This window comes from Hydractinia symbiolongicarpus, chromosome 1 (assembly GCF_029227915.1).
Source record: "Hydractinia symbiolongicarpus strain clone_291-10 chromosome 1, HSymV2.1, whole genome shotgun sequence".
Lineage (NCBI taxonomy): Eukaryota > Metazoa > Cnidaria > Hydrozoa > Anthoathecata > Hydractiniidae > Hydractinia > Hydractinia symbiolongicarpus.
In genome coordinates, this window is record NC_079875.1 from 27,484,211 (window position 1) to 27,500,308 (window position 16,098).

The 16,098-nt window shown below is 34.0% G+C and overlaps 2 protein-coding genes across 2 annotated transcripts; both read right to left on the reverse strand.

Annotated features, from left to right (window-relative positions):
* Window positions 1–2,166: 2,166 nt before the first annotated feature.
* Window positions 2,167–4,903, reverse strand: LOC130627280 (uncharacterized). Its single transcript, XM_057441377.1, has 4 exons — window positions 4,826–4,903; window positions 4,189–4,315; window positions 2,683–4,035; window positions 2,167–2,438 (listed from the first exon to the last, which is right to left on the reverse strand). The coding sequence occupies exons 1-4, from the start codon at window positions 4,901–4,903 to the stop codon at window positions 2,167–2,169; spliced, it is 1,830 nt and encodes a 609-aa protein (XP_057297360.1).
* Window positions 4,904–5,045: 142 nt separating this feature from the next.
* Window positions 5,046–10,035, reverse strand: LOC130627439 (uncharacterized). Its single transcript, XM_057441387.1, has 7 exons — window positions 8,579–10,035; window positions 8,416–8,492; window positions 8,295–8,329; window positions 8,055–8,147; window positions 5,955–7,729; window positions 5,736–5,807; window positions 5,046–5,562 (listed from the first exon to the last, which is right to left on the reverse strand). The coding sequence occupies exons 1-7, from the start codon at window positions 8,649–8,651 to the stop codon at window positions 5,264–5,266; spliced, it is 2,424 nt and encodes an 807-aa protein (XP_057297370.1). The 5' UTR covers window positions 8,652–10,035; the 3' UTR covers window positions 5,046–5,263.
* Between the last annotated feature and the right edge of the window lie 6,063 nt (window positions 10,036–16,098).

Below are 16,098 nucleotides of genomic sequence, written 5' to 3' on the forward strand. Positions count from 1 at the left end.
TTATTTCTATATGTATCCTAAATTGTGAATATACAATCTACAAAGACGACACTGACAAGTTAAGCCTTTCCATTTTTTTAGACAACTTACAAACGTTGAAATGCATGGCGCTTCTTGAATAGATTTTGGTAGAGTTGCCCATAGCTGCGGTCCTCTGAAGGTTACAGTTTCCAAGCCATATTTTACAGTTTGTGCTCTACCTCGAAAAAACTCTGAATTAATACGATTCGAGTACCTATTTTTGTTAAGAATAAATACTTCGGACATAATATCAGGATTGGTATTATTTTTGACTTTATATAATTCTTTTAATAAAATAATCAAATTACGGTGATGTACACTAACAGTTCCAGTTTTATCCAATAGGTCTTGAAATGAAGAGCTATAATCATTAGTTATTACACGAAGGGCTCTACTATGGATTCTATTGATGGAATTGTTAGTAGTACGGTTACAAAACATCCAAAGTAAGGGACAGTAACCAAACTGAGATAAAATAAAAGAATTTAATATGAGATATAATTTTTGTTGATCCATATACGGTGATAATCTAACAAGAGCATTTAATTTATTGCTTGCTTTCTTGCACAAATCTTTAACGTGTTTGCTAAAAGTCAACATATTATCTATTGTAATACCAAGAAGTTTTTCCTCCGAAGAGCATTGCACAGCTGTTCCATTGATATTAACTTGTAGAAAACATTGTGTGTTGCTACCGAAAAACATAAAATGACACTTCCTTTCATTCAGTTGTAAGCAGTTTAACCTAAACCATGTTGAGACAGTTCTCATCTCATTTTCAAGCTCGTACAAAATATTTTCCTCAGAGTTTCCTATAACATAAATCGTGTTATCGTCAGCATAATTGCATATATCGCTGGTTCCTTTTCTCTCCAAGTAGGTTTTAGTATCATATATAGCGCAGTTTAAATAATAAGTATTTTCTTTTCAAAAACAGAAAACAATTGTGTCAATTTAGAAACTAAATTATTTTTTACCTCTTATTTTTACAAAACAAAAATACAGAGTTCAGCTCACTCTTCTCTGGTAACTTAAAAGTTAGCAAGGGGGCTTGCTTTCAGCTTGTCTTTGGGTGTAACGACCCCACTTATTACCCAGTTCACTAAGGTGCCCAAGTTTAATAACTTGCCATGCAGGCTTGACAACCCTGGTGTCCTTAGTCAAAATATGTACAGTCTGGTCCTGTCATGACAACCTCCTGTGTAAGGCTGAGTGTTGGGGCCCTGTAACACATGTGGAAAGCTACCTCCTATGCGCTAGAGTCACAAGTTCTGGCGCAACGGAGTTTTATTGAATTCTTTTTTATGTTGTTAGTTCTGTCTTCTGTCGAATTGTTTGTGATTGAAGGATTGTTTTTTCTCTTTAGAATTTTCTCAGAGAATAGTTATAGGTCCAAGTTGGGCAGTACTAATGCTTTTAATAAGCAAGAAAGTGTATTCATCATCTTCTTCTGGGAGCCTAATCCCAATTTTATTTACATCCACCGTCCCTGAAGACAAGATAGTAGCGACCTTAAGCAAAGACAACGGTGCGGCAATCAAGACGGGATTTCATGGAAAGGGATTGGATCGAGTACGTTTGGGGTCCCGTCTTGAAATCCGTATTAAGCAAAAATGTAAACTTTGGACGGCGGGAAAACATGTAAACAAATATGGCTACCTTCCGTGACACGAGGAATGTGCTCCTGGTCGCCTATAACCAAAATATGATTAAAGATGATGAATTTGCTTTACTTTTTGATATTAACACTAGCAAAAATTTAGATTAAAAACATTAAAAATAAAATTAGCTCGTTTGGCTATACAAAGTATCTATTCCAACAATTTATTTCCCCATTTTTCTCTTTATCTAACACTACTCACATTAATCAATTTTGTGATCACGTTTTATTCTGATTGACAGAAAAATCTAGTAATTTATCATACAACATGGAAAAAGTAGCACATTAGCATCAGTTTAACGCATGGAATTTCCGTGAGAAGAAATAGCTATCAAAGAATTCATTTACATACTTCGATCAATATCCATTATGTGCTTCCCAACTCTAACGACTTCCATTAACCCAGCAGGTGCTTGGTATATCGTCTGATTAATTTTTTCACTGTGGACCATATGCTTGTAAAATAAGTCTCTATCCTGCTGACTTTAATCCATAGAGGCCAATAGCGTACTTATTCGATGCCTGTTAGCAGTGGACTTGGTCTTCTCAGGCTCTTTTAATGGCAAATTTTCCATTATGCTGTGGAGACTATGCCATCCAGAAGTATGATCTTCTGACTGTCGCGTGTTGGCAAAAACGGAAGGATTATCTACCGAAATTCCAGCAATTTTACGATAATCTGGGGACGACAAAAGATCTAGTGCAGCTTCTGTTTCTTTGGGTATTAGAAGAGGTACCAAATGTTTGTTCCCTTTACCTATTTGAGGAGAAAATGAATTGAAAATTACATTTTGTGATGTAAAAGAAAGTGCAATTAAAGGTGTCAAGGAATAGCCACCACAGCTCCATCGATATCGTTTTTCCTTTGTGTATTACAAGTTGCAATTGTTAGCTGGATTGATATCTCATTTAACAAATGGACAACTATATTTTTTGGGAACGACAGGAATAACTTTTAGTAATAATTTTTAGAATAGGAAGAACTATTAACACAAACATACAGGGGTTACACCACAGCTCTTCCAATAAAAATCCAATCCCATACCTGGTATATTTGTAACTTTCTAAGATCCTGTCAAATTCATCCAAATGGGACATATTTTGTTTGTCAATCCATTCATCGTTTTTTGCCATGTTCCAATCAGAAATTTCAAGACGGGAAGGCTCACCAGCATTACGCCCATTCTCTATTACTAACCTTGATAATGTGACATCCCGAAGTTCAACAAAATCGCTAGTCGTAAAAAACACTAACTTATCTTTAGTAAGAGTCTCTATTCTATCAAGGATATGCGTTCTCATAATTTTCATGTCATTTTCATTTGGAAGCTGAGCTGGCTTTCTTAAAAATACTTCCCTTCTCTTGTTTGTCTCATAAATTGCATCACCAAATATCAAATATTTCCACAAATCTAGCAGATCAATAAAATTTTGAATTTCTTGAGCAACATCGGTTTTGTTTTGCGAAATCATTAAAGCTCGCAGTATTTTAGAAGATCTTTTTAAAATATAATATATATTTTGTTTTAAGCCAGGTTTTATGGTATCATCTTCTGCAGATGTGTACTTCTCAATGGCTAATCGTAAACACGAAAAATTATCCCTCTTAAAAATGTCAAGCGAGTTATTAAAAGCACAGTTAAATTGTTTTTGTTGAAGAGCTCTATCATAGATGTGGCCTATGATCCTTACTTCAGATTTGATAGTTTTCCGTACTTGTACACGTTTATCTTTCTTCCTCTTAACCCTGGCATAAAACACATCACCTAGTTTTAAAAGAGTAGCATCGTTTCTACAAACATTTCCAATGCGATCATTTCTGAATTCTGACAGGATGTGTTCTTGAAATTCTGGTGAGAGATCAAGCCCATCATTTCGCTCCTGAGTCTCCAATACAAACACTGGTGTGGGGGCAATCTTCCTTCTCCTATCTCCTTTGCAATTTCTTTTGTGACAGAAAAAACTTTTTGGCAAAATAAATTTGTTGCAATCACTACAATAAATAAGGTTGTCAGTATCTGTTTTTCTCCTTCGCCTTTCTCTTTGGTACTTTATATTTACTTCACCTGCCTGCTTTCTGTTATAGACAGCAATACCATCCAATCGAAATTGTTGAAAAATTAGATTTCGCTCATTTTTGTTAACAGACAGTGCTGTTTTTACTCTATCATCAGCCTTGTGAACACGTTGGATGTGTCTACTCAGTTTGTTTGGTATCATTTTTTCACAGAACATACAATATCTAGGTGGGCGTTTTGCTTTTAATTTCTGTATCTTTGTCTTCGTACTACGGATGATACTTTTGACCTTTGGTTTATTTGCACCTTTTTCACATCTTTTATTGAGGGAGAACTCTGTTTTGGCACAGCACATGCGCGTAATTTACGCACTAATTGCAGTGCAGAATCCGAAAAGAAACTTTGTTTCCCGAAATCTTCGAAATTTCTTATACCAATGATTTATCCTGCAATATTATATCACAAACAGCGCGCTTCTAAATAGAATACGCCACATCATAGTTTCAACTTCAGGTGCGTTCGGAAGAATTGTCAGATCGGCTGATTCAAGGTCGCACCTAAGAATCTTAATAACGCTACCTAAATTTGTGCTTTGCTGTCCGCTTTGTCTTGCTGTCTATATATAAAAGCCAAATCATTATATCGCAAGTATAATTGTTAGTGGTCAAAACTGCTATTGTATTACCCACAGTTTTTATAATAACGTGCTGTTCAAGTTATAATACGGATACGTTATTGACACACTAAAGATATAGTAGCGTGACCTAACAATAGTGCTGAGCCATTAACCGGGCCATTTTTTTACCTTCTTGGCACACGCTGCAATAAATGACTAATGTTACTATTTTCGACTTTCCCTCACTTTTATGACAGTATGTTGCGTATTTATTTTAAAAGGATATTTTTGTTTTTATTCCAGTTTGTTTTAAACAGATGAGAACACTCGCGCTCTTTACTGCAGGGTCCTTTACAGAATACAGTTGCAAAATTAAATAGACCGTTCCTGGCGTTTAGCTTATACTTTTCGTTACAATTTCGTTATTCCTAACCGACTTATTAAGTACTAAATTTAGCTAGATGTAGCGCCTTTTGAGGTTAGGCACCCTATTTAATATTTGTCCCCTACTGTAGTATAACATTTATACTTCTTTTTCCAAAACGCCCATTTCTCCTTAACGAGCATCAAGGGCTTTTTATCGTGCATTTATTGACTGTTTTTAGTTACATGGCAGTTCTTCCTAACGGCGACTCATAAGACTCATAACGATAAAGGCAATGTAATAAGGTTTCACATAAGCAAACGATGTTAGATTTAGGTGAATGATGAATAATGTAGCAAATTACGGAAATTTTGTTCTTTGTTTTTGCATAACTAAATATATGTACAAAAAAATAACATACATAAAAATGTCAAGTGATGCACATAAAACATAACTTGTATACTGCAAAACGATATAACTATTTTAACAAATGGTACTTATTTTAATGAGGAGCGTTTAATAGTGGGAAAAAAATTAAAATTATAGTTAAATGTTTCGTACAGTAAAGGTAGAAATAAAACAGTTTAGAGACACTTTTTTCTGAAACTTTTTCTGTACTTCAAGCGCTCATATTTAAGCCTTGTTTGTATTTGCGACATGTCAAAGTTTTGTAGTACACGTTTTCCAACAGAGCTTGATTCGAGTGCACGTTCTACTCTATTGATGGATATTGGTCCAGAACGAATGATCTCGGCACACTTTTCGACAATGATGTTAGCTTCAACATTCGAGAAAATCTTTTCCTTCCCAGAAACTGTATTTTCATAATCATTATCTTCACTTTCTTCGTCAACATCTTCGTTTTTACCATGATGCTTATCTACTATATCAAAAACAAAATTGTGTTTTCGCAACAAGAGCATACCACACACTATTAAGCCTTAACTAGAATTGTGAATTTCACAAAAAAATGCATTTCGCGAGTTTCTGCCTGTGAAAGCTTCAGCGCTTTTTTCAAAATCAATTAAACTAGCAAGTAGCACAACACAAACATACCTCCTTTTGACACAGATTGTTTGTATTCAGTTGCAATAGAGGAGCAGGAGTTGTCAACAGCATCATTACCATCTATTAAAAGATAGGAAATGAATTCTTTTAAATTTAATAAAAAAACAGGCACAATTTTCATTAAAAACTTTATATTTATACTAACGTAAAACAAATAAAAGTCACCAATACAACATATAAGAAGAAAAATGCGATAGTTTTAAATACCTTTCTCCTCTTCCGTGACTCCATAGCGCCAGTAGCTTCTCAATTTATCTAAAATCTGCCGATCAGACAAATGAATAAGATGGATAAACGTTTCACGTAGATTACGTATATCGCCAATTCTGACAGCTTTCGCAGTCAAAAACTGCTTAAATAGAGTCTCCAACTCCCCGACTTCGGCATCAGTCCACGTTTTCTTTTTTTCGTAAATATTTGTTTTGCCACGTTTGTTAAAAGTTTCCTCCAAGGCAGCTGTACCCTTAAGGGCATACTTTTCCTTTTCTATCAAACGGTAGTATTTTTTGGAGGTGCTCTCAGAGTGCGTCAACAGGCTAGCAACATATGAAGCTTCACTTGGATTTTTATCTTCAATGATGGTGGATCCAGACTTTCGAAATATATTTGAAGTGATGTTTTTCCTCACTGGCGGATCGTTTTCACCATAAACACCGGACCTTTTCCAAGTGCTATTAATTTGTTTTGATATTGCTCCAGATTCTAACATCTTGTCATTATATGAAACAAAAACATTTTCAAGGTCACTGTGTATCTGACTGCGAATTGAATCGATAAAAATTAAGAGCTGTTGGTACAAGGTTTCGCTCGTACACAGATTAACAGGACCGTGTTTCCTAAATGTCTTGTGACGTTTTACTTTAATAATATATTTTCCATCACGAAATACAGCAGCCTTCGCCTCATCGATGGTCATGTTGCTAGGTACGCCAGACCTCTGACAATTAATTATAGTTATTTCCGTTATGAGAAAATCCCGTATACACGCATATTCTTGACGAGATAAGGTCTTTTCTCGGTAAGGGCTACAAAAATCTTTAATTATCGAGATAGCCTCTTTTGCACTGGCTGACTCCTCATACCGTTGGATCTGCTCAGGCGTGATAAGCACTTGTTGCTCCTCCATCTGTCTCTCAAGCTGCTGTATCTCTACCGTTCCATTATAAGATTTGCTCCATCGAGATACACTAACTTTCATCCTTAAAATCATATCTGGTGTTATTCCAGGTAGATGGATCTCCTCAGTAAGGAGAAAGTCATAGAAGTGTGACAGTGACAAAAGATACCGTTTAATGGTTAAAGCTTTGTATTCCTTTGTCTTTTCGGCATACGTTGTCAAAAAGGTGTCGCGAATTTTATATTTTCTGACTAAATCACTGGGATTTGAGGAATCCAAAGCTGCCAAAATATCTCTCAATTGCTGCTTTGATTGAATAGCACTCTTTTGGCAACTCTTCCCTCCATCAACTGAAATTTTATATGTCACAAACCTCTCTAAAATTTCAGCAGAGTCAACCACTTCGTCATCTTCCATGTCACTATCCGAATCTGTTACTTCGGATGTTTCCTGCGGAAGAGCATCAGTGGCGACATGCTTGGCAGGGATGGATGTCACATGTGTATCTCCGTTGTTTGATGCAACGTCACACACCCTGGCTAATTTCAACATACTATAATAGTAAGGTCCTTTTGATAGTTTGTGGACGTCTTGAAGGTGCAAACTCATTCTTTTGTTTCTAGAATGACAACCTAAAATCGGGCATTTTCTTAACTTGTGGTACTTCTTGAATGTTTTCTTCTTTTCTCCATTGACCGTTATTTTTTTTTCACAATTTTCTTTTTTAACACCTGGTTTCCTCAATCCGTATATGCCAACGCAATATTTTGCCTTACTCTGGGGCCAATAGTGTACTTCTATCATGTGCCGAGATAAATTTGTAACACAACTATCACATGACTGTAATGGACATTTTTTGCGGTTTCTATGAAACAATTCAAACAATTAAATTAACATAGTTTGAGACTGCAAGAAAACAGTGGGAAACAGAAATTTCTTGTTAGTATTTTAATTGCAATATGTCTTGCAAGAGTTGAATTTCGCAGGAATATATTACATTTAAACTAAGATTTTCGGCAGAATGAAGCTTTTGCAGAATATTTTTGTTGGCATTTCTGGTTTTGCTAATTTTTTTTCTCTTTTACTTTCAAATAATAATTTGAATACATTTAAAATATAATTCGAATAAAGGAGATAGGAGAAATAAAAATCTACATGTTGTAAATAGTATATGGCAGTAAAAATCATACTTTTTGATAGGTAAGCTTGTAGAGTCAGTTGAAAGTTGGTTCTCGAGCTCTGAAATTTTCTTTTTCAACCTGATATTTTCTCTCATCAACATACTAAGGCAAGGATAAAAGAATCTAAAATTAGTACCAGTTAAAGCTGCAGACTCTTTCTTATATGCGCAACTTCAATTCTTAATTTAATCTTAAATTAGTTGGCTTATACAGCAATTTCAGTACATATTAAAAAAGAAATGAACATACCTTTCTAAACTATTTGACGTAGACGATGTTTCAACCTGAAACAAACAATATCAAAACCTGATTATAGACCCGACAATAAAAGGTAATGCAGCATGGAGAAAGAAATGATTTAATAGCATACCATATTATTTTTGGCAGATGGATTGTTTTCTTCTACTAATTCATGATCACTAACAGGTGCTTCTGGAACATCTTCAGCTGGTTATTAAAAACAAAATACATTGTTGTGAACTATAATTCAATTTAGAAATACATCTTTCATGAAAACCTAACAGCCACAATACCTTTTTCATTTTCCTCAACTTCACCACCACGTGCCAAAATCTTTTCTGCCTGAAACAAGGATGTACATAGCATTCAGTAGGTAAGAAAAGTATTAATGTACTTTTATACATTAGCCTATCACATACATGCATATATAAACAATGTCCATAAACTTACGTTAGTGAAAGTGAGACCTGTTGATTTTGCATAAAGGCGGATAAGACAAATCAGGAAATAGCACTTTCATTACATAATCGTAATTCTGAAAAAAAAAATTATGGATTTTTCAAACCTGTACTAGAAATAAATGTGCAAATGAGAAAGGAACAGAAATTTGATTATAGCGTTATATATAGTTACCTTTATGTCAGATTTGCAAAATGTTTGAGTTATCATTTCCATTACCATCTCTATTTGTGCATTAAGCATATTTCCAAAATAAATATTCCATGACATAGCCGCTAAAACACAAAGGGAAAAAGAAAATTATCTTTAAAGTATTAAAAATACTCTCCACACACAATGTTGATATGTTCAAGGCGTTTCTCATCAGTCAATATAATTATGAAAGGAAGGCTATATTGTATCAATCGACGTTAAGCTGAGAATGATGATGATGAAACTTAAGAGGTTGAAGATTTTAAAGTCGAAAAATCACTCCTGAATTTGTATAGTATAGAGAGCTGGGTGTAGGGCAGTGATTTAGGCGTCATTAATGAATAACGTTACACACACAGATAGTAAACAGTGCTAAGCTATAGTTATTTTAGGGGCAAAATTACTGAACATTTTTAAATATACTTGTTTGTTGAAATTTTATAATACATTTTAATAGAAACACACCAAACTTACTTTTTTGAAGAATACTGGCTGCCTTCATTCTAAAGGTTCAAGAGTATCTTTATTAATACAATCTGTCTTTTTAAAACAGATGTATTAACCGTGTTAGCCCAGTTATGAAATATTAATTTAAGTTGTTACATCCATTCGTTTCCATGTTATTCAGCCTGAAATGTAAAAGTGCAATGACCTTACCTTTTCAGCAATATCGACGTCAATTTAATGTACTATAAGCCTCGTAGAAAAATCATTTGTTGTTCTAAGTATTTGGATGATGTCAGCAGTGTAAATATAAAAAAAATTTGGCGAAATTTGTTTGTCCGTTGCCGTAATATGCTGAGTTTGAAACGCTGATTCAGGAAATGTACAGAATCTTGTGCTTTTGACGAACAGTTAAGGAGATACAAGCAGGATGACGTATAGGCTAAATTTTGGCGAACGACGAAACGAATGTATTAGTTTATTTTTGTCCCATGAGAACCCTAGATAGCAAAGCAGAAAATGACGTCAGTTATTTCCACTTTTTCGTACTTTTACTGAATGCTTAACGTACTTTTATGAACTAATCAAATAAAAAATAAAAAAATGTTTTTTTGGCCAATCAGAGAAAACATAAAAGCTGTTTGCATTATGGGAAGTTGCACTCTTCTCTGAGTAGATAAAAGTAACATATATTTCGTGTAGATTAACCAATCAAAAACGGTAAAAACTCAGAAAAGTAGATATTTCACGTAGTTGAAGTTTTACTTGTATAAATACAGTAGACTCCCTGTAACGCAAACACCGGTTAGCTCGAACTTTTATTAGCTCGAACTGTTTTCTACGTCCCTCGGACATTTCTTAATACTTCCTTATAAATCTACTCGTTAATTCGAACCTCGGATAACTCGAACCATGGTCTCCCTCAGTTAATTTCTTCGGATAACTCAAACGTTAGTGTCTAAGTAAAAAACACATGTTCGAAAAATAAATACCGGTATGTAACGTAGCCAGAAATTTCAAAAGATGTTGTTCTTAAATAGTTCTCTTTACAAAGGAGCCAAAATGTTCGTTTTGATATCTTATAAATTTTAAAGCGTTAGATGGATGGCTGAAGAGGTAGAAAAAAAGGTAAGAAAATAAATACATTCTTGCCCGTAACAAAAGTTTCTTTCTTGCGAGTGACGATCCCCTTTTAAAATATATGTTATGTTTTTTTAAATTGTCCACCATACACTTTTGTTCTGACAGTTGGATAATGAAAGGCGTTGCAGTAATAGTGATAACGCATTTTTCATAGTGATTGGCACGTGAAAAAAAAAGTCACCTTAGCTCGAGCTATTATATCATTTTTGCCTAAGTTCGAATTAACGGATGCTTCGCTTAAGTCGAACATTTTCTTAACATTCGTTAAGTCGAACTGTTTTCTCTAGTCCTTTGGAGGTTCGAGTTACCAGGAGTTGACTGTATTCTTTTAACACAGAAATATAGTTATTATAGTAATAGAAATGCTTGTTATAGAAACGTCTCATACGTCACAAGCTCACACGGTCAGAAAAATCGGTAGAATGCAATTTTAAAATAAATGCAACTCCGTTCTAATTATATACTTTTTAGCGCGTTAGAAAGTTTGCAATAATAGTACGGAGGAAAAAAATTGTTTTAATAATTAATAAAGGGAGACACAAAAAGGTCGTTAAGCAGCGTCAATTAGGACAAATTAGCCGAAATGATAATCCATGATGAAATGATAATTGTTTGTGTTTTAGCTTTTATAACTAGCTGCAACATCTCCTATTGCATCTAGTGAAGAAAGGTTTGATAAACATTTTGTTGCAACAAGATCGAAACATGGAGACCCGCAAGGATGCAAATAGTAAAAATTTCAATAGAGGAGTTCGACCAGTGTGCCCCAATGTTTGAGAAAAGCTGAAATTTTTAAAAAATAATAATTATTGTGCGCTGTAATATAAGTTTAGTAAAATCGAAACTGCTAATTCTTCTCTATGCTGAATTTCTAATGCCCAGTTATCAAAGGGTGATTAGCTAAGCATTTACCAGCCATACAGAACGTTACATACTGATTCTATTCTATAGTACTGGAATCAGAACACCTAACATCGTGAGCGCGACATTATAACAGCAAAACCGGTCTGGACGTCAAAGAATATTGAACATACCACATTTTGATTTATAGACAAATGCTATAAACAAAATGACAAACTTGCATTTGTTGGTACGATTTTTTTATTTTTTTTTTAAATTTTGTGAAAAATTACTAAGGGAGAGGAAGCCTTTGACGACGTTATTTTTACGGACGAATCCGATATTATGATGAATAACTACGGAAAGATATTCTTCCGAAAAAAACATCAACTTCCCCGATTAAAGCCTGTAAAGAACACAACTTTACGTTGCAATTTTAATAAATACGTTAGTATCGTTTATCTGAGCAGTATACTATGATTCCAGTAAAATAATAATCCAAATCATGAAAGTTTTTTTTTATTAATTCCATGATTACAAACCATTTGATGTTAAACAATAGAAAACAGTATTAACATTTTGATATTTATCGTTGAATATAGTATTAATTGTATTGTAAATTGCATTTTTCAGAGTACACACGCGCTAAGAATTTATATGAAGTATATTGTATGAGCATCAATCATAGACTTTATATACTTTAGTAAGTATATTGCAGTTTGGCAGGCGCGCACCTATTCACTGCATACGATGCGTAATATATTAGAAATTAAAAAAACACATACAGCAATCCAGAATCATTCCTTTTTCCACCTCTTCATAAAATGCTGCTAAACCAACATAAGTTAACTAACCATCGTTCAGTTTGACATATTTTCTATTCTTGCTTCTAAGTTTCTTCGGTCAATCTATAAATAAATTAAAAACAGATGCAGCGTTCTTTGAATGAGGCAAAAGAAAAAAATACATAGTAAATCAGTAAAAACGCAACTTACCATCGTCTACTCAAACTTCTATCCAACCAATCTTGGTTTTAATAAAAAAAATTTCAGAAACTATCCTCTCTCACTCAACATGGCTTATCTCCACAAGACGTGGAATTAAATCGTTTTCTTAAAATGTCATGGGATATCAGTTATGGGTATGAATAAGAAAATAATTTACAAAGAGGTGGCAAGCCACCGCAATGATGAACTCAACCTATGAACAAGATTTAATGTCATATTTAATTCCTTATTGGGTACTTTTAATAAAAGAAAAGTGTCATTAAACTTAAAACTAACGCTTGGGAAATATTTCTTTGTAATATAAAAAAATGTAGTAAGTAAAATGGTAAAACTGTCTAAAAAGCACGCTTGACGAAAATCAATCCCTCTGTTAAAAATAATGCAAGAATTCCACAAAACAATAAAATAATGCAGATATAAAAACTTAAAAAGAAATCCTTACTCGTGTAAAAATAATAAAACAAATAAATAATTAATATACGTCTTAGTTTTGAATGTCAACTTTCTTCCCGCCAAAAATATTCAGATCTTTTTTATAGAGAGAATGCATGTTTTTCAAAAACAGAGAGATTTCACACAAAGGTAAAAATAAAGTGATTAAGCTCTGTCCAGCAGGCTCTAGTTTCAAATTGAGTTAAATTTTAATTGACCATTATTTCGCTTCTTCAGTAATCCCGCTTGTTTGCATAAACAAAAAATATATAACGAATACGGAACCTTCCAACTTCACATCAGTGTTATTTTTTCGGTACGTAGCCTGTAGAAGGAGGAACTAAACACAATGTAAAAGGCATTTTCATCCGAATGCCACTTTCACAATAGCTCGACTTTCATGGAGACGACTGAAAGCGTACAGGGAAAAATTACCGCAATAATCTCAATTACTATGAGGCGATTCAAACTTGCATGGTCGCTCAACAGTGATTGGTTTATTTAAAAAGATTGATGGAAGACAACCAGTACTACTTGCGTGCACTGCATATCTTACCTGTCGTCGTACAAAAATGTATTAAAATTAAATAATAGAGTATGAGTCAAATAAATGATGATAAAAAATATCTTATAACCTTCTGCTCTTTGTTCTTTTCTTTCAAAATAATCGGTTTTGAAATCAAAGCACTCAGAAGTGAAATGAGCTTCACAGCTCTTTAAATTCTTTGGAAGTGCACCGTCACTTTTGAGCAGTTTCATCAATATAAATCGTTGTTTGGGATCTTTAGGAAAGTTGAAAAAGAAATACCCTTTTTCTTTTGGTGGTTAAGACAACCAGGTACTGCGCATAAAGTCTAATTTAGAAAACGATTCTTTGTGATTACTTGTGGATTTTTTTTTTACAAATTAAATTCTATGCGCAAAGTTTTGCCTCTCATTCCAGGGGTCCAAATGTGAGCTTTTCATTAGTGACGTGAGGCGCAAGTTTTAAAACACCCTGTCTGGTTTCTTGAATACTGTACCGATTTTAAATAAATAAACGTTAAATTGTTTCTCCTTAAGATGTTATGAATCCATTTAGGGCGACTTGATTTTTCTTAGGAGGTGAGCTTTAAATACACAAGCCAATTAAAAATTACACATATTTCGTAAGCAACTAGTTTGCAACAAGCCGTGTGCTTTACTGAATTCTGCAAGTGGCTATGATCGAGAAAAACCTAGCTATACATTTTGATAGCAACATAGAATGTAGTTCCCTTGCCTGAGTTCATCATTTACGCTCATTCTTTACTTGTTTGTGCACATTTTTAAAGGGACAATTGATAAGAAGCCACTTTATGAGGACACTTACTAGTTGTAAAAATGTAAAACTCTTAAATAAGAAACGTTTTTCATCACCTAGTGTATCAAGGAATTGGTGGAAAATCAAGTAGGCTATTCTGACATCACGTAACAGTAGTTGTTTTAAGCAAAAGTATGATGGAATTTTCTGTGCTCAAAAATTTGATGGGTCGTGGTGCAAGGAGAGGCTAAGGCTGACTTTTGGACTAGCGGCGTGATTTGTGATGCACACATATAGAGTAGCCATGTAAATGCAGGGTGGGCAATAGTATCAAGATAGTGAAATTATCCTAACAATATAGAGAAAACTATAGATAACAAATTATGTTTAAAACCTACTGGACCTATTTTTTGCAGACATAAACTATAGCTTCTTTAGCAGGTTTTTATTGACAATCGCACCTTCTATCTATCAAAATCTAGATTCAGATGGAAATGCTTTCGATTTCATCAAGATATAATTGAACACTTTGTATATATATTAATTTTAAAGTTATAGCTATAGCTATAGTTACAACCTATCTGATGAAAAGATGTTTTACCACATACATCTGTTATTGAAAATATATTAGATATCATTATTAGATACATATTTGTATTTATTATAAAACACTAGCGGAATTCCCGTGTAAGAATCCACTGAATCTCTCATTGAGTCCTTTTGAGGGGTGCCTATAAAACATAGGAAATTGCACTTTTAAAAATCACAATTTGCATTATTCTATGTTTATAACCGTGGAAATAAAACGTCTAAAACATGTGCAGCAATAAAAACAATAGAAACAAGATAACTGACCAGCTATGAAGCTGTGGAACGGAGATTCTGAAATACAACTGTTATTTCGCTTATCTGCCACGGTCAAAACGTAACCCAGGCTACTTCGTCGTTCTTAGCTTTTTTTTTTCTTTTTCAGTTTGCAATATTAGCAAAGCTTTCTTGACCGACGTTCCAATTTTGAAAAGTCCTGCGAACACGGCGGATTCCTACAACAGTGACTTTAGGCGAACCGCGCCAGCACGCATATCAAGAAAGCGAAAAACCTAGGGGAATAAATTGCTGGGAATTTTAAGAACTGGGTGCTAGTTTTGCTTATGCCAGATTAGGGGCTTGCATTAACAATTATAATACATTCCCGCGTTACCTCTAGGTTGAAACGAATCATAAAATGCGTTCTGTAAAATATTAACTGTTATAGGTTTTCTGCATAATTAGTTCGCCTTATGTTTTTTTTTAAACTAGTCGTTAGCCCGTGGAAAAATCCACGGGTTCGCCCGTCGCAGCTAAGCTACCATTTTGCGTGACAGACAGACAGACGGACGGACAGACGTATACGGGCATTATAATATAGAAGTCGTTAGACCGTGGAAAAATCCACGGGGTCGCCCGTCCTTTATATATCACATTTCGTGTTTCCGTTACGGGACGCGGTAATCCTTTTGAACAGACAGAATACGGCTATTATTAAAGAGATAAATGTAAATTATTCAAAATGGTTTTTCGCTGCAAGAGTTTCACCAAGGAAAATAATTGAGCAAAAATGTAGTAAGTGAATGAGTTTAATAAAATACCAAGAAATGGGAAAGAGTGTTGTTAGAGCATTCAGATTCGAATACACGGTACCAAAAAGAAGTCCTTAACCATTGTTTTATTACTTGCCAAGGAAATCTGACTAACCAGCATAAAAACAATACATTAACATAATAATGTCCGAATATGTATTTAAATAAATGATCCCCATGTTATCTCGTATCATTTGTCTTATATTTATATTTGTAGGAAATATGTAAGCATATCAAATTATGAACACGTACTTTAAAACAATGATAAAAGAGTTCAGTAAAACAAAACAAACAACAAACAGAACGTGATAAATTTCTATGGAGCAATTTTTGTGGACTGCAGCAAGCTGAGTAAAAAATTATAAACTGAAATGTCAATAAGAAATATCAGAACA

Coding starts and splice junctions, on each gene's coding strand:
- LOC130627280 (XM_057441377.1), bottom strand. CDS start 4,903: ATGCACGATAAAAAGCCCTTGATGCTCGTTAAGGAGAAATGGGCGTTT. Junction 4,036..4,188: donor AGTTGAAACTATGATGTGGC/GTATTCTATTTA, acceptor GTGCCAAAACAG/AGTTCTCCCTCAATAAAAGA. Junction 2,439..2,682: donor AGAGCTGTGGTGTAACCCCT/GTATGTTTGTGT, acceptor CTCCTCAAATAG/GTAAAGGGAACAAACATTTG.
- LOC130627439 (XM_057441387.1), bottom strand. CDS start 8,651: ATGCTATGTACATCCTTGTTTCAGGCAGAAAAGATTTTGGCACGTGGT. Junction 8,148..8,294: donor ACGTCAAATAGTTTAGAAAG/GTATGTTCATTT, acceptor TCCTTGCCTTAG/TATGTTGATGAGAGAAAATA. Junction 5,808..5,954: donor AGTCACGGAAGAGGAGAAAG/GTATTTAAAACT, acceptor ATCTTTTAATAG/ATGGTAATGATGCTGTTGAC.